Below are 24527 nucleotides of genomic sequence, written 5' to 3' on the forward strand. Positions count from 1 at the left end.
GGATTCCATGCCCTAACACTCAAGCAGAAGTGTTAGTAAATCACGCCCTGGTACTCAAGCAGAAGGACCAGAAGTTTAATATATATAAATGAATCTAATATAAAAATGAATTCCCTACAATACATAAGATACCTTGCATATTTTTTATTGTGATGCACTTATTTTTACATATTATTTGTTGCAATGCATATATTCTCTATACTTGCATAATTACGGTAAGTTTTTATACTCGGTTTTTTTAAAGCTGACCGATTTCCATCGGCTATTCCCATATTTCGGGAGCAGATGCTGCAGGTAACTTTACATGAAGTTATTAAGAAGCTATTGTATTGTTTATGTGAGATTAGGATATTATAAGTATGTAGTTTGTATTATGGGTATGTAAAAAACGATAATTATGTATTAACGAAAGATGTAATACGTAAAATTATATTTTAATGATTTAAGTTTTCCTTGTCTTTGTTTTTATTGAAAATTCTGTTTTGTTTTGTTTCTTTTTCGAAATAATCACGGTTCGATAGACTTCCGCTTAGCATTATTTACTATTATATTATATTAAACCTGTATTTGGAAAAGAACTGTCCGTTACACTTGGTATCAGAGCCAACGTTATTCGAATGGTCGGATCTTCTTATTCGATACTAGGAAACACCGTGATAAATTACATTTTGAAAAAAAAAAATTAAATTAAAATTAGTATTTTAAATGAAATTTGTTTTATGTGTTTTCTGTGCTTAAAAAAAAATATGTGATTTGCAATTTAAAATGTAGCTAACGCAACACTTCCCTACTTTATTGAAGATGCCAAGAGGTGGTGGTAGAGGATGTATCGCAAGAAGTGAACCTCAAGAGACGAGGAATGATTTTGCTGATGACACGACGCAGGATGCAAGAGTTCAGGCTCTGGAAAATCAGTTAAGAATGATGGAAAGGAATAATGAGAGGCTGCTGAACTTAATGGAGAAGCAGATGAGTCGTTTCCATGAAGATGATGAGGGGAAATTTTATAAGAGATTGTCTAGTCATCAACCTCCAAAATATGATGGAGAACCTGATCCAGTTCGCTTTGAGGATTGGATTGCAGAAATGGAGAAACTGTTGGAGGCTATAAACTGCCCGTCAAGGATGAAAGTGAAATTAGCCGCATTCTACTTAACAGGCACTGCTGAATTATGGTGGAGGACTATAAAACAAACCGCCATAGATTCTACTTGGGAAGAATTTATAAAGAAGCTTCGTGATCAATTTTACCCACCCTCGCTTCAGAGAAAGAAAGAGAATGAATTCTTGTTTCTGAGGCAAGGAACTATGTCAGTGATCGAGTACGCAAGTAAGTTCAGAGAGCTGGCTAGATTCGCTACTGAAATAGTGATCTCTGATCGAGGCAAGGCGATTAGATTTTTCGAAGGTCTGAACCTCAGGATCCAAAAAGGCACTCCTAGATATCAAGATTTTGATGATTTGTACAATCAAGCCTTGGAGTACGAGCGTATTTTGGAAAAAGAAGACGGGTTTAATAAAAGAAAGAATGAATCTAGTGGGGGCAGTAGGTACAAGAAGGCCAGGAATGAAGGGAAGAAGCCGTTTCAGACTGTAGCAAGGCCGACACAGTGGAGATGTAGGTTATGTGGAAAAGATCATCGAGGCCGAAACTGTAATGGGAAGATTGTATGTTACAAGTGTCACAAGGAGGGACATCTGGCTAGTAACTGTGGGGAAACGTTCAATCTGAGCAAAACAACATCAGAAGCTGCAGGAAACAGAGCATTTGGCAATCAGAGGAATGAGACTAAAGCATCAGTAGGCCTGCATGCAATTGGAGATCATTATGATGGTTTACACCAGGAGTTTGAAGTTGAAGGTAAAGTAATTTCTGGAAAATTTCCTGTTGGTAATTTTACAGCAAATGTTTTGTTTATTGTGGAGCGGATAGGTCTTTTATTTCCAGTGCTTTTCTCCGCATATCTTCTATTTCTTTAAAACCTCAAAAATCCCACTTGAGTATCAACTTACCTGATGGTACACCTTACCTGTGTGATCGTATCTTTTATGATTTTCCATTGGAGATTTGTGGGAATCTTTAACCAGCTGACTTAATTCAATTTGATTTGGGAACATTTGATATCATTTTGGGTATGGATTGGTTGGAGAGATATTCAGCGGAGATTTTGTGTAAGGAAAAGGTTGTTAGAATAAAAACTTCCGAGGGAACAAAGTGTATTCGGAAGAACTCAAGATCTCAGCTAGAGACAATTTCTGTAATTCAAGCATCACAAATGATAAGACAAGGAGATGAAGGGTTCTTATGTTATGTTACTACTGAAGAAGTAAAACCTAAACCTAGTTTGCAAGAAACCCCGATCGTGCAAGAATATTCTGATGTGTTTCCTGAAGAATTACCCGGTATACCTCCAAGAAGAGAAGTAGGCTTCCATATTGACCTTATTCCTGATATCACCCCTATTTCTAAAACTCCTTACCGTTTTGCTCCAGCTGAATTGGCTGAGCTGAAAAAGCAGCTAGATGAATTGCTGGAAAAAGGTTTCATTCGACCTAGTGTTTCACCATGGGGAGCTCCGGTCCTCTTTGTCAGAAAGAAAGATGGGAGTATGTGGCTATGCATTGATTATCGGGAGATCAATAAGATTACCATCAAGAATCGTTATCCTTTGCCAAGGATAGACGACCTTTTTGATCAGTTAGGGGGAGCAAGGGTCTTTTCGAAGATAGATTTGAGGTCTGGTTATCATCAATTGAGGATTGCTGAAGAAGATATTCCTAAGACTGCATTCAGAACCAGATATGGGCACTATGAGTTTCTAGTAATGCCATTTGGTCTAACGAATGCTCCAGCAGCATTTATGGACCTCATGCAAAGATATTTCAACCCTTACCTGGATAAGTTTGTGGTTGTGTTTATTGATGATATATTGGTGTATTCGAAGAATGAAGAGCAACATGAGCAGCACTTAAGGATAGTTTTAGAGAAGTTGAGAAAGGAGAAACTTTATGGCAAGTTTAGTAAATGTGAATTTTGGTTAGAGAACATATCTTTCTTAGGGCACGTTGTTTCGAAAGATGGAATTTCTGTTGACCCTGAAAAGATTAGAGCAGTGATGGAATGGCCGAATCCAAAGAGTGTTACTGAAGTAAGAAGTTTCTTAGGCTTGGCAGGCTATTACAGGAAGTTTGTGGAAAATTTTTCTAAAATTGCCCGACCGTTGTTTGAGTTGCTTAAAAAGGGAGTTCGGTTTCAGTGGGGCGAGAAGCAGAGTAAATCATTAGAAGAGCTTAAAAGGAGACTTACGACGGCACCTGTGTTGATCATGCCCGACTGTGGGAAAGCATTTGAGGTATATTGTGATGCATCGAAGGAAGGTTTGGGATGTGTGCTAATGCAAGAAGGCAAAGTAGTAGCTTATGCGTCAAGGCAATTAAGGCCACACGAGTTGAATTATCCAGTACACGACATTGAACTAGCAGCTGTAATTTTTGCTCTGAAGTTATGGAGACATTATCTCTATGGAGTACCATGCAAGATCTTCACTGATCATAAAAATTTGAAATATGTCTTCACTCAGAAGGAGCTGAATATGCGACAAAGGCGGTGGCTGGAAATCATTAAAGACTTTGAAGTTGACATAAATTATCATCCCGGAAAAGCAAACAAAGTGGCAGATGCATTGAGCAGAAGGCCGAGGATATCTGTAAATGCTATAATGACGGTACCTTGGGAATTATACCGAGAAATCCAGAAGTTAGATCTAGAAATTGTTCATCACTATCAAGTTGTTGAATATTTGGGAGCAATGACTATACAACCGACTTTGTTCGAAAGAATTATAGAAGCACAACAAGAAGATCCCGAAATAATCGAGTTAATCATTCGAGTTCAAAGAAAAGAGACAGAAGCGTTCGAAGTGGGTGAGAAAGGTGAACTAAGAATGAACGGGAGATTGTGTATACCAGACAACACAGAGTTTTCAAAGAAAAGAGACAGAAGCGTTCGAAGTGGGTGAGAAAGGTGAACTAAGAATGAACGGGAGATTGTGTATACCAGACAACACAGAGTTGAAAAAAGAGATTTTGAAGGAAGGACACCAAGGAATGTTTCACTTACACCCTGGTAGAGATAAAATGATTGAAGAATTAAGGAAATTATTTTGGTGGAAAGGTATGAGGAAAGATGTAGCTGATTTTGTATCTCGATGCTTGATATGCCAGAAGGTGAAATTTGAAAGGCAGAAGAGTTCTGGACTACTTCAACCACTAGAAATTCCTGAGTGGAAATGGGATTCCGTATCCATGGATTTTGTAGTTGGATTACCAAGAACGCAACGAGGAAATGACACAATTTGGGTAATAGTTGACAGATTGACCAAAGTTGCAAGGTTCCTGCCAATGAAGGGAACATGGTCAGTAAAACAATTGGCTGATGCTTATGTTCGAGAAATTGTAAGATTACATGGAGTACCGAGAACAATTGTGTCTGACAGAGACCCAAAATTTTTGTCTCGATTTTGGGAAAAGTTGCAAGAATCATTCGGATCGAAGCTATGTTTAAGTACTGCATTTCATCCGGCTACTGATGGCCAAACCGAAAGAACCATCCAGACATTAGAGGATCTTTTGAGATGTTGTATTCTTGAATATGGTGGTTCATGGGAACAGAAATTGCCTTTGATAGAGTTTTCATACAACAACAGCTATCAAACCAGCATCAAGATGGCACCAAACGAAGCCTTATACGGGAGAAAATGTCGAGTGCCGTTATGTTGGGATCAGATGGACCGAAATGTGCCAGAAGGACCAGATCTTATCCAAGACTCTATTGATAGCTTGAGGGTAGTGCAAGAGAATATGAAGGCAGCACAAAGTAGACAGAAGAGTTATGCAGACAACCGTCGCAGAGCTTTGCAATTTGCTGAAGGTGACAAAGTATTTCTAAAGATTTCACCAACGAAAGGAGTCCAACGCTTTGGGATAAAAGGGAAATTAAGCCCTAAATTTATCGGACCCTTTGAAATTTTGAAAAGAGTAGGGGAGGTGGCATACGAACTAGCTTTACCCCCGGGTTTAGCTAGAGTTCATAATGTATTCCATGTTTCTCAGTTGAGAAAGTATATCCACGATCCATCCCATGTGTTAGTTCACGAACCCCTCCAAATTGATGAAAACCTAGCTTATGAAGAAAGACCAATTAGAATTTTGGATCGTCAAGTAAAAGAATTGAGGAATAAAAGAATACCTCAAGTTAAAGTGCTATGGTCAAACCATCATATCGAAGAAGCAACTTGGGAAAGTGAAACTGATATGAGAGAACGCTATCCCTAGTTGTTCATTTAGGTTCAAGTTTCGGGACGAAACTATGTTAAGGGGGGAAGAGTTGTAACAGACCGTTTTTCTTAATCTTAAATATTTTGACAAATTCAATAATCGTTTCGTTTTATTATTTTCTTTTTAATGCCGTTTCGAATTTTTATTCCAATCGTTTTTAAGCTCTCGATTTTATTTTATGTATAATTTATTTCTCTTAAAATAAATTACCTAAATATTAAGTCTAGCTAAATTACCTACAATAACTTAATCTTTTTATTTCCTATATTAATTTATGATTAAAAATAAAAATATATATAATAATATAAAAAAAAAAAAAAAAAAAAGTAAAAGTAAAAATCTAAAAAGTGGGTGGCAAGACTAAGTAAACTAGGTGCCAAAGTAATTAATTTAGTCTTATCCATTACATAAAACCAAGAATAAAGATCTTGGATTTTTTGTATTTCTTGCTCATGAAGTAAAATTTAATAATAGATAATTTTGCAATCAATAGCCTATAAATTAACCAAGTGTGGCGTGGGAAAAAGGGGGGAGGAAAAAAAAAATCAGAAAATTTATTCCTAAAAGCAAATTTCTAAAGAAAAATTCTAAAAAACCCTAGAAAAATTCCTAAAAATTTTCAAAAATTTTCTAATAATAGTATTTAGTGTTAATTATAGAAATTCAAGGAGAGAAAACTAATTTTGTGGCTAGAAATTCTACAACAAAGGGAATTAATTAATAGTGATATTATTAAAGGTATAAATTCTTACATATATTTATTTACATGAAATTATGCCCATAAATTTTTATATGTGTTTATTATATTTAAATTTCATTTTCTGCAAATTTTGGTGAATTAATTCGTTGTAATTTAATTTATATGATTTATTCTTTGAATTGCCAAAAACCGCAAAATCTGAAATAATTTAAATTAAAATAGTAAATATTAATATTTTTAAACGAAATTTTTTCTGTACATATATATATATGAGATATAGATTTTGTATTAATTTCGTGAAATATTATTGAGTATAAATATTATTATTAATTTTTTCAAAAAAAAACAAACCGTAAAATCTGAAATAATTTTAATTAAAATAGTAAACATTAATATTTTTAAACGAAAATTTTTCTGTACATATATATATATGAAATATAAGTTGTGCATTAATTTCGTGAATTATAGTTGAGTATAAATATTATTATTAATTTTTGCTTAAAAAACGCATTAAATAAGAAAATTCATAAATTGGTTAAAAATAAATAATTCTGGAAAAAAAATAATTTATTTTAGTGTTACTGTATTTTCATTTCATTTAAATTATTTTTTTTTTTGTAAAATTTTGTGATATTGAAATTTTAAAGAAATAAATTAATAATCTAATTTGTTATTGTAGGCAAAAAGAAAGAAAAATGAAAATAATAATTAAAATTAATTTATTTTGGTGAATAAGAATATACACCAACTCAATTAATAATAAGTTATTTATTTTAAAATATTTCATGTAGATTTTAATCTTAAGAAAATTAATTATTCATGTATTAAATCTAAAAATAAGTTATTAAGAAAATAATGAAGCATAATTGAAATTTATTTATAAATAAATACGAAAGACCCATTTAGTTTTGATTTTAATAGTAATAAATGATTATTTGTATGTAAGTCGTAATGAATTTATTTCTATTGTATGTTATCGTAATGTTGCATTTATATGAAAACAGTAACATGATAATAAAAAGGCTTGATAGTAAGGAAATGCCGAACCATGCTTCCGGCATGTAAAAAACGTGGGACGTGTTTTCCGGCACGTAAAATACGGCGAACACAGTAAGGTTGTTTAACCTGATCTGTGGCTCGAGCAACATTATACTGGAGGAGTGACGACTCCCACTAAGTTAGGGGTTTTGGTTTACCTCACCCTAACAGGCCCTTACATATATCAAACAAAGATCATATGTGTTGCATTCATTAAATAAGTAATCGGATTCCATGCCCTAACACTCAAGCAGAAGTGTTAGTAAATCACGCCCTGGTACTCAAGCAGAAGGACCAGAAGTTTAATATATATAAATGAATCTAATATAAAAATGAATTCCCTACAATACATAAGATACCTTGCATATTTTTTATTGTGATGCACTTATTTTTACATATTATTTGTTGCAATGCATATATTCTCTATACTTGCATAATTACGGTAAGTTTTTATACTCGGTTTTTTTAAAGCTGACCGATTTCCATCGGCTGTTCCCATATTTCGGGAGCAGATGCTGCAGGTAACTTTACATGAAGTTATTAAGAAGCTATTGTATTGTTTATGTGAGATTAGGATATTATAAGTATGTAGTTTGTATTATGGGTATGTAAAAAACGATAATTATGTATTAACGAAAGATGTAATACGTAAAATTATATTTTAATGATTTAAGTTTTCCTTGTCTTTGTTTTTATTGAAAATTCTGTTTTGTTTTGTTTCTTTTTCGAAATAATCACGGTTCGATAGACTTCCGCTTAGCATTATTTACTATTATATTATATTAAACCTGTATTTGGAAAAGAACTGTCCGTTACACTTGGTATCAGAGCCAACGTTATTCGAATGGTCGGATCTTCTTATTCGATACTAGGAAACACCGTGATAAATTACATTTTGAAAAAAAAAAAATTAAATTAAAATTAGTATTTTAAATGAAATTTGTTTTATGTGTTTTCTGTGCTTAAAAAAAATATGTGATTTGCAATTTAAAATGTAGCTAACGCAATACTTCCCTACTTTATTGAAGATGCCAAGAGGTGGTGGTAGAGGATGTATCGCAAGAAGTGAACCTCAAGAGACGAGGAATGATTTTGCTGATGACACGACGCAGGATGCAAGAGTTCAGGCTCTGGAAAATCAGTTAAGAATGATGGAAAGGAATAATGAGAGGCTGCTGAACTTAATGGAGAAGCAGATGAGTCGTTTCCATGAAGATGATGAGGGGAAATTTTATAAGAGATTGTCTAGTCATCAACCTCCAAAATATGATGGAGAACCTGATCCAGTTCGCTTTGAGGATTGGATTGCAGAAATGGAGAAACTGTTGGAGGCTATAAACTGCCCGTCAAGGATGAAAGTGAAATTAGCCGCATTCTACTTAACAGGCACTGCTGAATTATGGTGGAGGACTGTAAAACAAACCGCCATAGATTCTACTTGGGAAGAATTTATAAAGAAGCTTCGTGATCAATTTTACCCACCCTCGCTTCAGAGAAAGAAAGAGAATGAATTCTTGTTTCTGAGGCAAGGAACTATGTCAGTGATCGAGTACGCAAGTAAGTTCAGAGAGCTGGCTAGATTCGCTACTGAAATAGTGATCTCTGATCGAGGCAAGGCGATTAGATTTTTCGAAGGTCTGAACCTCAGGATCCAAAAAGGCACTCCTAGATATCAAGATTTTGATGATTTGTACAATCAAGCCTTGGAGTACGAGCGTATTTTGGAAAAAGAAGACGGGTTTAATAAAAGAAAGAATGAATCTAGTGGGGGCAGTAGGTACAAGAAGGCCAGGAATGAAGGGAAGAAGCCGTTTCAGACTGTAGCAAGGCCGACACAGTGGAGATGTAGGTTATGTGGAAAAGATCATCGAGGCCGAAACTGTAATGGGAAGATTGTATGTTACAAGTGTCACAAGGAGGGACATCTGGCTAGTAACTGTGGGGAAACGTTCAATCTGAGCAAACAACATCAGAAGCTGCAGGAAACAGAGCATTTGGCAATCAGAGGAATGAGACTAAAGCATCAGTAGGCCTGCATGCAATTGGAGATCATTATGATGGTTTACACCAGGAGTTTGAAGTTGAAGGTAAAGTAATTTCTGGAAAATTTCCTGTTGGTAATTTTACAGCAAATGTTTTGTTTATTGTGGAGCGGATAGGTCTTTTATTTCCAGTGCTTTTCTCCGCATATCTTCTATTTCTTTAAAACCTCAAAAATCCCACTTGAGTATCAACTTACCTGATGGTACACCTTACCTGTGTGATCGTATCTTTTATGATTTTCCATTGGAGATTTGTGGGAATCTTTTACCAGCTGACTTAATTCAATTTGATTTGGGAACATTTGATATCATTTTGGGTATGGATTGGTTGGAGAGATATTCAGCGGAGATTTTGTGTAAGGAAAAGGTTGTTAGAATAAAAACTTCCGAGGGAACAAAGTGTATTCGGAAGAACTCAAGATCTCAGCTAGAGACAATTTCTGTAATTCAAGCATCACAAATGATAAGACAAGGAGATGAAGGGTTCTTATGTTATGTTACTACTGAAGAAGTAAAACCTAAACCTAGTTTGCAAGAAACCCCGATCGTGCAAGAATATTCTGATGTGTTTCCTGAAGAATTACCCGGTATACCTCCAAGAAGAGAAGTAGGCTTCCATATTGACCTTATTCTTGATATCACCCCTATTTCTAAAACTCCTTACCGTTTTGCTCCAGCTGAATTGGCTGAGCTGAAAAAGCAGCTAGATGAATTGCTGGAAAAAGGTTTCATTCGACCTAGTGTTTCACCATGGGGAGCTCCGGTCCTCTTTGTCAGAAAGAAAGATGGGAGTATGTGGCTATGCATTGATTATCGGGAGATCAATAAGATTACCATCAAGAATCGTTATCCTTTGCCAAGGATAGACGACCTTTTTGATCAGTTAGGGGGAGCAAGGGTCTTTTCGAAGATAGATTTGAGGTCTGGTTATCATCAATTGAGGATTGCTGAAGAAGATATTCCTAAGACTGCATTCAGAACCAGATATGGGCACTATGAGTTTCTAGTAATGCCATTTGGTCTAACGAATGCTCCAGCAGCATTTATGGACCTCATGCAAAGATATTTCAACCCTTACCTGGATAAGTTTGTGGTTGTGTTTATTGATGATATATTGGTGTATTCGAAGAATGAAGAGCAACATGAGCAGCACTTAAGGATAGTTTTAGAGAAGTTGAGAAAGGAGAAACTTTATGGCAAGTTTAGTAAATGTGAATTTTGGTTAGAGAACATATCTTTCTTAGGGCACGTTGTTTCGAAAGATGGAATTTCTGTTGACCCTGAAAAGATTAGAGCAGTGATGGAATGGCCGAATCCAAAGAGTGTTACTGAAGTAAGAAGTTTCTTAGGCTTGGCAGGCTATTACAGGAAGTTTGTGGAAAATTTTTCTAAAATTGCCCGACCGTTGTTTGAGTTGCTTAAAAAGGGAGTTCGGTTTCAGTGGGGCGAGAAGCAGAGTAAATCATTAGAAGAGCTTAAAAGGAGACTTACGACGGCACCTGTGTTGATCATGCCCGACTGTGGGAAAGCATTTGAGGTATATTGTGATGCATCGAAGGAAGGTTTGGGATGTGTGCTAATGCAAGAAGGCAAAGTAGTAGCTTATGCGTCAAGGCAGTTAAGGCCACACGAGTTGAATTATTTGGTATATATTAGTGTGTTTAATCGGTTAGAATTGAAAATCATAGTCATGCTAAAAATTACGTGTTAAGTTGCGATTATAAGGGTTTTTAAGCGTTTTTTCCACTTTTGCGCATAAAGTAACTCAAACTTGGTTTGTTTTGAACGAAACTTGGCACACAACACTATTTGGTATATATTATTGTGTTGAAGTTGTTATAATTGAAAAGCATAGTCATATGCTAGAAATTATGTGTTAAGTTTGGATTTTAAAGGTTTTTTTAAGCGTTTTTGCCACTTTTGCGCATAAAGTAGCTCAAACTAGGTTTGTTTTGCACGAAACTTGGCACACAACACTATTTGGTATAAAATATTATGTTGAAGTGGTTAGAATTCAAAATCATAGTCTTATGCGAAAAATTATGTGTTAAGTTACGATTTTAAGGGTTTTTAAGTGTTTTTGCCACTTTTGCGCATAAAGTAGTTAAAACTTGGTTTGTTTTGCACGGAACTTGTCACACAACACTATTTTTTATATATTATTGCATTGAAGTGGTTAGAATTGAAAATCATAGTCATATGCTCGAAATTACGCGTTAAGTTGCGATTTGAAGAGTTTTTAAGCGTTTTTGCCACTTTTGCGCATAAAGTAGCTCAAACTTGGTTAGTTTTTCACGAAACTTAGCACACAACACTATTTGGTATATAATATTGTGTTTAATCTGTTAGAATTGAAAATGATAGTCATGATTGAAATTACATGTTAAGTTGCGATTATAAGGGTTTTTTAGCGTTTTTTCCACTTTTGCGCATAAAGTAGCTCAAACTTGGTTTGTTTTGCACGAAACATTGCACACAACACTATTTGGTAAATATTATTGCGTTGAAGTGGTTAGAATTGAAAATCATAGTCATATGCTAGAAATTACGTTTTAAGTTGCGATTCTAAGGGTTTTTGAGCGTTTTTGCCACTTTTGCGCATAAAATAGCTCAAAATTGGTTTGTTTTGCACGAAACTTGGCACACAACACTATTTGGTATATATTATTGTGTTGAATGGGTTAGAATTGAAAATCATAGTCATATCTTAGAAATTACATGTTAAGTTGCGATTTTAAGGGTTTTTAAGCGTTTTTTTCACTTTTGCGCATAAAGTAGCTCAAACTTGGTTTGTTTAGCACGATACTTGGCACACAACACTATTTGATATATATTATTGTGTTGCAGTGGTTAGAATTAAAAAACTTGGTTTGTTTTGCACGAAACTTGGCACACAACACTATTTGATATATATTATTGTGTTGAAGTTGTTAGAACTCAAAAGCATAGTCATATGCTAGAAATTATGTGTTAAGTTGCGATTTTAAAGGTTTTTTAAGCGTTTTTGCCACTTTTGCACATAAAGTAGCTCAAACTTGGTTTGTTTTGCACGAAACATTGTACACAACACTATTTGGTAAATATTATTGCGTTGAAGTGGTTAGAATTGAAAATCATAGTCATATGCTAGAAATTACGTGTTAAGTTGCGATTCTAAGGGTTTTTAAGCGTTTTTGCCACTTTTGCGCATAAATTAGCTCAAACTTTGTTTGTTATGCACGAAACTTGGCACATAACACTATTTGGTATATATTATTTTGTTTAATGGGTTAGAATTGAAATTCATAGTCATATGCTAGAAATTACGTGTTAAGTTGCGATTTTAAGGGTTTTTAAGCGTTTTTCTCACTTTTGCGCATAAAGTAGTTCAAACTTTGTTTGTTCTTCATAAAACTTTTCACGCAAAACTATTTTTTATATATTATTTCATTGAAGTGGTTAGAATTTAAAATCATAGGCATATGCTAGAAATTACGTGTTAAGTTGCGATTTTAAGAGTTTTTAAGCGTTTTTGCCACTTTTGCGCATAAAGTAGCTCAAACTTGGTTTGTGTTGCACGAAACTTAGCACACAACACTATTTGGTATAAATTATTATGTTGAAGAAGTTAGAATTGAAATTCAAAGTCATATGCTAGAAATTACGTGTTAAGTTGCGATTTTAAGAGTTTTTAAGCGTTTTTGCCACTTTTGCGCATAAAGTAGCTCAAACTTTGTTTGTTTTGCATGAAACTTGTCACACAACACTATTGTTTATATATTATTGTATTGAAGTGGTTAAAATTTAAAATCATAGTTATATGTTAGAAATTACGTGTTAAGTTTTGATTTTACGAGTTTTTAAGCGTTTTTTCCACTTTTGCGCATAAAGTAGCTCAAACTTGGTCTGTTTAGCACGAAACTTGGCACACAACACTATTTGGTATATATTATTGTGTTGAAGTTGTTACAATTGAAAAGCATAGTCATATGCTAAAAATTATGTGTTAAGTTGCGATTTTAAAGATTTTTTTAAGCGTTTCTGCCACTTTTGCGCATAAAGTAGCTCAAACTTGGTTTGTGTTGCACGAAACATTGCACACAACACTATTTGGTAAATATTGTTGCGTTGAAGTGGTTAGAATTGAAAAGCATAGTCATATGCTAGAAATTACGTGTTAAGTTGCGATTCTAAGGGTTTTTGAACGTTTTTGCCATTTTTGCGCATAAAGTAGCTCAAACTTGGTTAGTTTGGCACGAAACTTGGCACAGAACACTATTTGGTATATATTATTGTGTTGAATGGGTTAGAATTGAAAATCATAGTCATATCCTAGAAATTACATGTTTAGTTGCGATTTTAAGGGTTTTTAAGCGTTTTTTTTCACTTTTGCGCATAAAGTAGCTCAAACTTGGTTTGTTTAGCACGATACTTGGCGCACAACAGTATTTTTTATATATTATTGCATTGAAGTGGCTAGAATTGAAAATCATAGTCATATGTTAAGAAATACATATTAAGTTGCGATTTTAATAGTTTTTAAGCGTTTTTGCCACTTTTGCGCATAAAGTAGCTCAAACTTGGTTTGTTTTGCACGAATCTTACCACATAACACTATTTGGTATATATTATTGTGTTTAATCAGTTAGAATTGAAAATCATAGTCATGCTAGAAATTACATGTTAAGTTGCGATAATAAGGGTTTTTAAGCATTTTTTTCACTTTTGCGCATAAAGTAGCTCAAACTTGGTTTGTTTTGCACCAAACTTGGCACACAACAGTATTTGGTATATATTATTGTGTTGAATGGGTTAGAATTGTAATTCATAGTCATATGATAGAAATTACGTGTTAAATTGCGATTATAAAGGTGTTGAAGCGTTCTTGCCACTTTTGCGCATAAAGTAGGTCAAACTAGGTTTGTTTTGCACGAAACTTGGCACACAACACTATTTGGTATAAATTATTATGTTGAACTGGTTATTATTCAAAATAATAGTCTTATGCTAGAAATTATGTGTTAATATGCGATTTTAAGGGTTTTTAAGCGTTTTTTCCACTTTTGCGCATAAAGTAGTTCAAACTTTGTTTGTTTTGCATGAAACTTGTCACACAACACTATTGTTTATATATTATTGTATTGAAGTGGTTAAAATTTAAAATCATAGTTATATGTTAGAAATTACGTGTTAAGTTTTGATTTTACGAGTTTTTAAGCGTTTTTGCCACTTTTGCGCATAAAGTAGCTCAAACTTGGTCTGTTTAGCACGAAACTTGGCACACAACACTATTTGGTATATATTATTGTGTTGAAGTTGTTACAATTGAAAAGCATAGTCATATGCTAAAAATTATGTGTTAAGTTGCGATTTTAAAGATTTTTTTAAGCGTTTCTGCCACTTTTGCGCATAAAGTAGCTCAAACTTGGTTTGTGTTGCACGAAACATTGCACACAACACTATTTGGTAAATATTGTTGCGTTGAAGTGGTTAGAATTGAAAAGCATAGTCATATGCTAGAAATTACGTGTTAAGTTGCGATTCTAAGGGTTTTTGAACGTTTTTGCCATTTTTGCGCATAAAGTAGCTCAAACTTGGTTAGTTTGGCACGAAACTTGGCACAGAACACTATTTGGTATATATTATTGTGTTGAATGGGTTAGAATTGAAAATCATAGTCATATCCTAGAAATTACATGTTTAGTTGCGATTTTAAGGGTTTTTAAGCGTTTTTTTTTCACTTTTGCGCATAAAGTAGCTCAAACTTGGTTTGTTTAGCACGATACTTGGCGCACAACAGTATTTTTTATATATTATTGCATTGAAGTGGCTAGAATTGAAAATCATAGTCATATGTTAAGAAATACATATTAAGTTGCGATTTTAATAGTTTTTAAGCGTTTTTGCCACTTTTGCGCATAAAGTAGCTCAAACTTGGTTTGTTTTGCACGAATCTTACCACATAACACTATTTGGTATATATTATTGTGTTTAATCAGTTAGAATTGAAAATCATAGTCATGCTAGAAATTACATGTTAAGTTGCGATAATAAGGGTTTTTAAGCATTTTTTTCACTTTTGCGCATAAAGTAGCTCAAACTTGGTTTGTTTTGCACCAAACTTGGCACACAACAGTATTTGGTATATATTATTGTGTTGAATGGGTTAGAATTGTAATTCATAGTCATATGATAGAAATTACGTGTTAAATTGCGATTATAAAGGTGTTGAAGCGTTCTTGCCACTTTTGCGCATAAAGTAGGTCAAACTAGGTTTGTTTTGCACGAAACTTGGCACACAACACTATTTGGTATAAATTATTATGTTGAACTGGTTATTATTCAAAATAATAGTCTTATGCTAGAAATTATGTGTTAATATGCGATTTTAAGGGTTTTTAAGCGTTTTTTTCCACTTTTGCGCATAAAGTAGTTCAAACTTGGTTTGTTTTTCACGAAACTTGTCACATAACACTATTTTTTATATATTATTGCATTGAAGTGGTTAGAATTGAAAATAATAGTCATATGCTAGAAATTACGTGTTAAGTTTCGATTTTAAGAGTTTTTAAGCGTTTTTGCCACTTTTGCGCATAAAGTAGCTCAAACTTGATTTGTTTTGCAAGAAACTTGTCACACAACAGTATTTTTTATATATTATTGTATTAAAGTGGTTAAAAATTAAATTCATAGTCGTATGCTAGAAATTACGTGTTAAGTTGCGATTTTAAGGGTTTTTAAGCGTTTTTCCCACTTTTGCGCATAAAGTAGTTCAAACTTGGTTTGTTTTGCACGAAACTTGTCACACAACACTATTTTTTATATATTATTGCATTGAAGTGGTTAAAATTGAAAATCATAGTCATATGCTAGAAATTACGTGTTAAGTTGCGATTTTAAGAGTTTTTAAGCGTTTTTGCCACTTTTGCGCATAAAGTAGCTCAAACTTGGTTTGTTTTGCACGAAACTTAGCACACAACACTATTTGGTGTATAATATTGTGTTTAATCGGTTAGAATTGAAAATCATAGTCATGCTTGAACTTACATTTTAAGTTGCGATTATGAGGGTTTTTTTAGCGTTTTTTCCACTTTTGCGCATAAAGTAGCTCAAACTTGTTTTGTTTTGCACGGAACATTGCACACAACACTATTTGGTAAATATTATTGCGTTGAAGTGGTCAGAATTGAAAATCATAGTCATATGCTAGAAATTACGTGTTAAGTTGCGATTTTAAGGGTTTTTAAGCGTTTTTCCCACTTTTGCGCATAAAGTAGCTCAAACTTGGTTTGTTTAGCACGATACTTGGCACACAACACTATTTTTTATATATTATTGCATTGAAGTGGTTAGAATTGAAAATCATAGTCATATGCTACAAATTACGTGTTAAGTTGCGATTTTAAGAGTTTTTAAGCGTTTTTTGCCACTTTTGCGCATAAAGTAACTCAAACTTGGTTTGTTTTGCACAAAACATAGCACACCACACTATTTGGTATATAATATTGTGTTTAATCGGTTAGAATTGAAAATCATAGTCATGCTTGAAATTACATGTTAAGTTGCGATTTTAAAGGTTTTTAAGCGTTTTTTCCACTTTTGCACATAAAGTAGCTCAAACTTGGTTTGATTTGCACGAAACTTAGCACACAACACTGTTTCGTATATATTATTGTGTTTAATCGGTTAAAAATGAAAATCATAGTGATGCTAGAAATTACGTGTTAAATTGCGATTATAAGTGTTTTTAAGCGTTTTTTCCACTTTTGCGCATAAAGTAGGTCAAACTTGGTTTGTTTTGCACGAAACTTGTCACACAACACTATTTTTTATATATTATTGCATTGAAGACACTATTTTTTATATATTATTGCATTGAAGTGGTTAGAATTGAAAATAATAATCATATGGTAGAAATTACATGCTAAGTTTCGATTTTAAGAGTTTTTAAGCGTTTTTGCCACTTTTGCGCATAAAGTAGCTCAAACTTGCTTTCTTATGCACGAAACTTGGCGCACAACACTATTTGGTATATATTATTGTGTTGAATGGGTTAGAATTGAAATTCATAGTCATATGCTAGAAATTACGTGTTAAGTTGGAATTTTAAAGGTTTTTAAGCGTTTTTTCCACTTTTGCACATAAAGTAGCTCAAACTTGGTTTGATTTGCACGAAACTTAGCACACGACACTGTTTCGTATATATTATTGTGTTTAATCGGTTAAAAATGAAAATCATAGTCATGCTAGAAATTACGTGTTAAATTGCGATTATAAGTGTTTTTAAGCGTTTTTTCCACTTTTGCGCATAAAGTAGGTCAAGCTTGGTTTGTTTTGCACGAAACTTGTCACACTACACTATTTTTTATATATTATTGCATTGAAGACACTATTTTTTATATATTATTGCATTGAAGTGGTTAGAATTGAAAATAATAATCATATGGTAGAAATTACATGTTAAGTTTCGAATTTTTAAGAGTTTTTAAGCGTTTTTGCCACTTTTGCGCATAAAGTAGCTCAAACTTGGTTTGTTTTGCAAGAAACTTGTCACACAACAGTATTTTTTATATATTATTGTATTAAAGTGGTTAAAAATTAAATTCATAGTCGTATGCTAGAAATTACGTGTTAAGTTGCGATTTTAAGGGTTTTTAAGCGTTTTTCCCACTTTTGCGCATAAAGTAGTTCAAACTTGGTTTGTTTTGCACGAAACTTGTCACACAACACTATTTTTTATATATTATTGCATTGAAGTGGTTAGAATTGAAAATCATAGTCATATGCTAGAAATTACGTGTTAAGTTGCGATTTTAAGAGTTTTTAAGCGTTTTTGCCACTTTTGCGCATAAAGTAGCTCAAACTTGGTTTGTTTTGCACGAAACTTAGCACACAACACTATTTGGTGTATAATATTGTGTTTAATCGGTTAGAATTGAAAATCATAGTCATGCTTGAACTTACATTTTAAGTTGCGATTATGAGGGTTTTTTTAGCGTTTTTTCCACTGTTGCGCATAAAGTAGCTCAAACTTGTTTTGTTTTGCACGGAACATTGCACACAACACTATTTGGTAAATATTATTGCGTTGAAGTGGTTAGAATTGAAAATCATAGTCATATGCTAGAAATTACGTGTTAAGTTGCGATTTTAAGGGTTTTTAAGCGTTTTTCCCACTTTTGCGCATAAAGTAGCTCAAACTTGGTTTGTTTAGCACGATACTTGGCACACAACACTATTTTTTATATATTATTGCATTGAAGTGGTTAGAATTGAAAATCATAGTCATATGCTACAAATTACGTGTTAAGTTGCGATTTTAAGAGTTTTTAAGCGTTTTTGCCACTTTTGCGCATAAAGTAGCTCAAACTTGGTTTGTTTTGCACAAAACATAGCACACCACACTATTTGGTATATAATATTGTGTTTAATCGGTTAGAATTGAAAATCATAGTCATGCTTGAAATTACATGTTAAGTTGCGATTTTAAAGGTTTTTAAGCGTTTTTTCCACTTTTGCACATAAAGTAGCTCAAACTTGGTTTGTTTTGCACGAAACATTGTACACAACACTATTTGGTAAATATTATTGCGTTGAAGTGGTTAGAATTGAAAATCATGGTCATATGCTAGAAATTACGTGTTAAGTTGCGATTCTAAGGGTTTTTAAGCGTTTTTGCCACTTTTGCGCATAAATTAGCTCAAACTTTGTTTGTTATGCACGAAACTTGGCACATAACACTATTTGGTATATATTATTTTGTTTAATGGGTTAGAATTGAAATTCATAGTCATATGCTAGAAATTACGTGTTAAGTTGCGATTTTAAGGGTTTTTAAGCGTTTTTCTCACTTTTGCTCATAAAGTAGTTCAAACTTTGTTTGTTCTTCATAAAACTTTTCACGCAAAACTATTTTTTATATATTATTTCATTGAAGTGGTTAGAATTTAAAATCATAGGCATATGCTAGAAATTACGTGTTAAGTTGCGATTTTAAGAGTTTTTAAGCGTTTTTGCCACTTTTGCGCATAAAGTAGCTCAAACTTGGTTTGTGTTGCACGAAACTTAGCACACAACACTATTTGGTATAAATTATTATGTTGAAGAAGTTAGAATTGAAATTCAAAGTCATATGCTAGAAATTACGTGTTAAGTTGCGATTTTAAGAGTTTTTAAGCGTTTTTGCCACTTTTGCGCATAAAGTAGCTCAAACTTTGTTTGTTTTGCATGAAACTTGTCACACAACACTATTGTTTATATATTATTGTATTGAAGTGGTTAAAATTTAAAATCATAGTTATATGTTAGAAATTACGTGTTAAGTTTTGATTTTACGAGTTTTTAAGCGTTTTTTGCCACTTTTGCGCATAAAGTAGCTCAAACTTGGTTTGTTTTGCACGAAAATTAGCGCACAACACTATTTGGTATATATTATTGTGTTTAATCGGTTAGAATTGAAAATCATAGTCATGCTAGAAATTACGTGTTAAGTTGCGATTATAAGTGTTTTTAAGCGTTTTTTCCACTTTTGCGCATAAAGTAGCTCAAACTTGGTCTGTTTAGCACGAAACTTGGCACACAACACTATTTGGTATATATTATTGTGTTGAAGTTGTTACAATTGAAAAGCATAGTCATATGCTAAAAATTATGTGTTAAGTTGCGATTTTAAAGATTTTTTTAAGCGTTTCTGCCACTTTTGCGCATAAAGTAGCTCAAACTTGGTTTGTGTTGCACGAAACATTGCACACAACACTATTTGGTAAATATTGTTGCGTTGAAGTGGTTAGAATTGAAAAGCATAGTCATATGCTAGAAATTACGTGTTAAGTTGCGATTCTAAGGGTTTTTGAACGTTTTTGCCATTTTTGCGCATAAAGTAGCTCAAACTTGGTTAGTTTGGCACGAAACTTGGCACAGAACACTATTTGGTATATATTATTGTGTTGAATGGGTTAGAATTGAAAATCATAGTCATATCCTAGAAATTACATGTTTAGTTGCGATTTTAAGGGTTTTTAAGCGTTTTTTTTCACTTTTGCGCATAAAGTAGCTCAAACTTGGTTTGTTTAGCACGATACTTGGCGCACAACAGTATTTTTTATATATTATTGCATTGAAGTGGCTAGAATTGAAAATCATAGTCATATGTTAAGAAATACATATTAAGTTGCGATTTTAAGAGTTTTTAAGCGTTTTTGCCACTTTTGCGCATAAAGTAGCTCAAACTTGGTTTGTTTTGCACGAATCTTACCACATAACACTATTTGGTATATATTATTGTGTTTAATCGGTTAGAATTGAAAATCATAGTCATGCTTGAAATTACATGTTAAGTTGCGATTTTAAAGGTTTTTAAGCGTTTTTTCCACTTTTGCACATAAAGTAGCTCAAACTTGGTTTGTTTTGCACGAAACATTGTACACAACACTATTTGGTAAATATTATTGCGTTGAAGTGGTTAGAATTGAAAATCATAGTCATATGCTAGAAATTACGTGTTAAGTTGCGATTCTAAGGGTTTTTAAGCGTTTTTGCCACTTTTGCGCATAAATTAGCTCAAACTTTGTTTGTTATGCACGAAACTTGGCACATAACACTATTTGGTATATATTATTTTGTTTAATGGGTTAGAATTGAAATTCATAGTCATATGCTAGAAATTACGTGTTAAGTTGCGATTTTAAGGGTTTTTAAGCGTTTTTCTCACTTTTGCGCATAAAGTAGTTCAAACTTTGTTTGTTCTTCATAAAACTTTTCACGCAAAACTATTTTTTATATATTATTTCATTGAAGTGGTTAGAATTTAAAATCATAGGCATATGCTAGAAATTACGTGTTAAGTTGCGATTTTAAGAGTTTTTAAGCGTTTTTGCCACTTTTGCGCATAAAGTAGCTCAAACTTGGTTTGTGTTGCACGAAACTTAGCACACAACACTATTTGGTATAAATTATTATGTTGAAGAAGTTAGAATTGAAATTCAAAGTCATATGCTAGAAATTACGTGTTAAGTTGTGATTTTAAGAGTTTTTAAGCGTTTTTGCCACTTTTGCGCATAAAGTAGCTCAAACTTTGTTTGTTTTGCATGAAACTTGTCACACAACACTATTGTTTATATATTATTGTATTGAAGTGGTTAAAATTTAAAATCATAGTTATATGTTAGAAATTACGTGTTAAGTTTTGATTTTACGAGTTTTTAAGCGTTTTTGCCACTTTTGCGCATAAAGTAGCTCAAACTTGGTTTGTTTTGCACGAAAATTAGCGCACAACACTATTTGGTATATATATTATTGTGTTTAATCGGTTAGAATTGAAAATCATAGTCATGCTAGAAATTACGTGTTAAGTTGCGATTATAAGTGTTTTTAAGCGTTTTTTCCACTTTTGCGCATAAAGTAGCTCAAACTTGGTCTGTTTAGCACGAAACTTGGCACACAACACTATTTGGTATATATTATTGTGTTGAAGTTGTTACAATTGAAAAGCATAGTCATATGCTAAAAATTATGTGTTAAGTTGCGATTTTAAAGATTTTTTTAAGCGTTTCTGCCACTTTTGCGCATAAAGTAGCTCAAACTTGGTTTGTGTTGCACGAAACATTGCACACAACACTATTTGGTAAATATTGTTGCGTTGAAGTGGTTAGAATTGAAAAGCATAGTCATATGCTAGAAATTACGTGTTAAGTTGCGATTCTAAGGGTTTTTGAACGTTTTTTGCCATTTTTGCGCATAAAGTAGCTCAAACTTGGTTAGTTTGGCACGAAACTTGGCACAGAACACTATTTGGTATATATTATTGTGTTGAATGGGTTAGAATTGAAAATCATAGTCATATCCTAGAAATTACATGTTTAGTTGCGATTTTAAGGGTTTTTAAGCGTTTTTTTTTCACTTTTGCGCATAAAGTAGCTCAAACTTGGTTTGTTTAGCACGATACTTGGCGCACAACAGTATTTTTTATATATTATTGCATTGAAGTGGCTAGAATTGAAAATAATAGTCATATGTTAAGAAATACATATTAAGTTGCGATTTTAAGAGTTTTTAAGCGTTTTTGCCACTTTTGCGCATAAAGTAGCTCAAACTTGGTTTGTTTTGCACGAATCTTACCACATAACACTATTTGGTATATATTATTGTGTTTAATCAGTTAGAATTGAAAATCATAGTCATGCTAGAAATTACATGTTAAGTTGCGATAATAAGGGTTTTTAAGCATTTTTTTCACTTTTGCGCATAAAGTAGCTCAAACTTGGTTTGTTTTGCACCAAACTTGGCACACAACAGTATTTGGTATATATTATTGTGTTGAATGGGTTAGAATTGTAATTCATAGTCATATGATAGAAATTACGTGTTAAATTGCGATTATAAAGGTGTTGAAGCGTTCTTGCCACTTTTGCGCATAAAGTAGGTCAAACTAGGTTTGTTTTGCACGAAACTTGGCACACAACACTATTTGGTATAAATTATTATGTTGAACTGGTTATTATTCAAAATAATAGTCTTATGCTAGAAATTATGTGTTAATATGCGATTTTAAGGGTTTTTAAGCGTTTTTTTCCACTTTTGCGCATAAAGTAGTTCAAACTTGGTTTGTTTTTCACGAAACTTGTCACATAACACTATTTTTTATATATTATTGCATTGAAGTGGTTAGAATTGAAAATAATAGTCATATGCTAGAAATTACGTGTTAAGTTTCGATTTTAAGAGTTTTTAAGCGTTTTTGCCACTTTTGCGCATAAAGTAGCTCAAACTTGATTTGTTTTGCAAGAAACTTGTCACACAACAGTATTTTTTATATATTATTGTATTAAAGTGGTTAAAAATTAAATTCATAGTCGTATGCTAGAAATTACGTGTTAAGTTGCGATTTTAAGGGTTTTTAAGCGTTTTTCCCACTTTTGCGCATAAAGTAGTTCAAACTTGGTTTGTTTTGCACGAAACTTGTCACACAACACTATTTTTTATATATTATTGCATTGAAGTGGTTAGAATTGAAAATCATAGTCATATGCTAGAAATTACGTGTTAAGTTGCGATTTTAAGAGTTTTTAAGCGTTTTTGCCACTTTTGCGCATAAAGTAGCTCAAACTTGGTTTGTTTTGCACGAAACTTAGCACACAACACTATTTGGTGTATAATATTGTGTTTAATCGGTTAGAATTGAAAATCATAGTCATGCTTGAACTTACATTTTAAGTTGCGATTATGAGGGTTTTTTTAGCGTTTTTTCCACTTTTGCGCATAAAGTAGCTCAAACTTGTTTTGTTTTGCACGGAACATTGCACACAACACTATTTGGTAAATATTATTGCGTTGAAGTGGTCAGAATTGAAAATCATAGTCATATGCTAGAAATTACGTGTTAAGTTGCGATTTTAAGGGTTTTTAAGCGTTTTTTCCCACTTTTGCGCATAAAGTAGCTCAAACTTGGTTTGTTTAGCACGATACTTGGCACACAACACTATTTTTTATATATTATTGCATTGAAGTGGTTAGAATTGAAAATCATAGTCATATGCTACAAATTACGTGTTAAGTTGCAATTTTAAGAGTTTTTAAGCGTTTTTGCCACTTTTGCGCATAAAGTAGCTCAAACTTGGTTTGTTTTGCACAAAACATAGCACACCACACTATTTGGTATATAATATTGTGTTTAATCGGTTAGAATTGAAAATCATAGTCATGCTTGAAATTACATGTTAAGTTGCGATTTTAAAGGTTTTTAAGCGTTTTTTCCACTTTTGCACATAAAGTAGCTCAAACTTGGTTTGATTTGCACGAAACTTAGCACACAACACTGTTTCGTATATATTATTGTGTTTAATAGGTTAAAAATGAAAATCATAGTGATGCTAGAAATTACGTGTTAAATTGCGATTATAAGTGTTTTTAAGCGTTTTTTCCACTTTTGCGCATAAAGTAGGTCAAACTTGGTTTGTTTTGCACGAAACTTGTCACACAACACTATTTTTTATATATTATTGCATTGAAGACACTATTTTTTATATATTATTGCATTGAAGTGGTTAGAATTGAAAATAATAATCATATGGTAGAAATTACATGCTAAGTTTCGATTTTAAGAGTTTTTAAGCGTTTTTGCCACTTTTGCGCATAAAGTAGCTCAAACTTGCTTTCTTATGCACGAAACTTGGCGCACAACACTATTTGGTATATATTATTGTGTTGAATGGGTTAGAATTGAAATTCATAGTCATATGCTAGAAATTACGTGTTAAGTTGGAATTTTAAAGGTTTTTAAGCGTTTTTTCCTCTTTTGCACATAAAGTAGCTCAAACTTGGTTTGATTTGCACGAAACTTAGCACACGACACTGTTTCGTATATATTATTGTGTTTAATCGGTTAAAAATGAAAATCATAGTCATGCTAGAAATTACGTGTTAAATTGCGATTA

At 32.9% G+C, this 24527-nt stretch overlaps 2 protein-coding genes across 2 annotated transcripts; both read left to right on the top strand.

Annotated features, from left to right (window-relative positions):
• The first annotated feature begins 889 nt into the window (after positions 1 to 889).
• Positions 890 to 7728, top strand: LOC130809711 (uncharacterized). The gene is made up of 2 exons (XM_057675481.1): positions 890 to 1861; positions 7588 to 7728. Exons 1-2 carry the CDS (start codon positions 922 to 924, stop codon positions 7608 to 7610), a joined length of 963 nt encoding a protein of 320 aa, XP_057531464.1. The 5' UTR covers positions 890 to 921; the 3' UTR covers positions 7611 to 7728.
• Positions 7729 to 8103: 375 nt separating this feature from the next.
• Positions 8104 to 9105, top strand: LOC130810801 (uncharacterized). Its single transcript, XM_057676927.1, has one exon. The coding sequence runs from the start codon at positions 8104 to 8106 to the stop codon at positions 9103 to 9105; it is 1002 nt and encodes a 333-aa protein (XP_057532910.1).
• The last annotated feature ends 15422 nt before the right edge of the window (positions 9106 to 24527 follow it).

This window comes from Amaranthus tricolor, chromosome 4 (genome assembly GCF_026212465.1).
Source record: "Amaranthus tricolor cultivar Red isolate AtriRed21 chromosome 4, ASM2621246v1, whole genome shotgun sequence".
Lineage (NCBI taxonomy): Eukaryota > Viridiplantae > Streptophyta > Magnoliopsida > Caryophyllales > Amaranthaceae > Amaranthus > Amaranthus tricolor.

Coding starts and splice junctions, on each gene's coding strand:
- LOC130810801 (XM_057676927.1), top strand. CDS start 8,104: ATGCCAAGAGGTGGTGGTAGAGGATGTATCGCAAGAAGTGAACCTCAA.
- LOC130809711 (XM_057675481.1), top strand. CDS start 922: ATGATGGAAAGGAATAATGAGAGGCTGCTGAACTTAATGGAGAAGCAG. Junction 1,862..7,587: donor CCAGGAGTTTGAAGTTGAAG/GTAAAGTAATTT, acceptor TTTCGGGAGCAG/ATGCTGCAGGTAACTTTACA.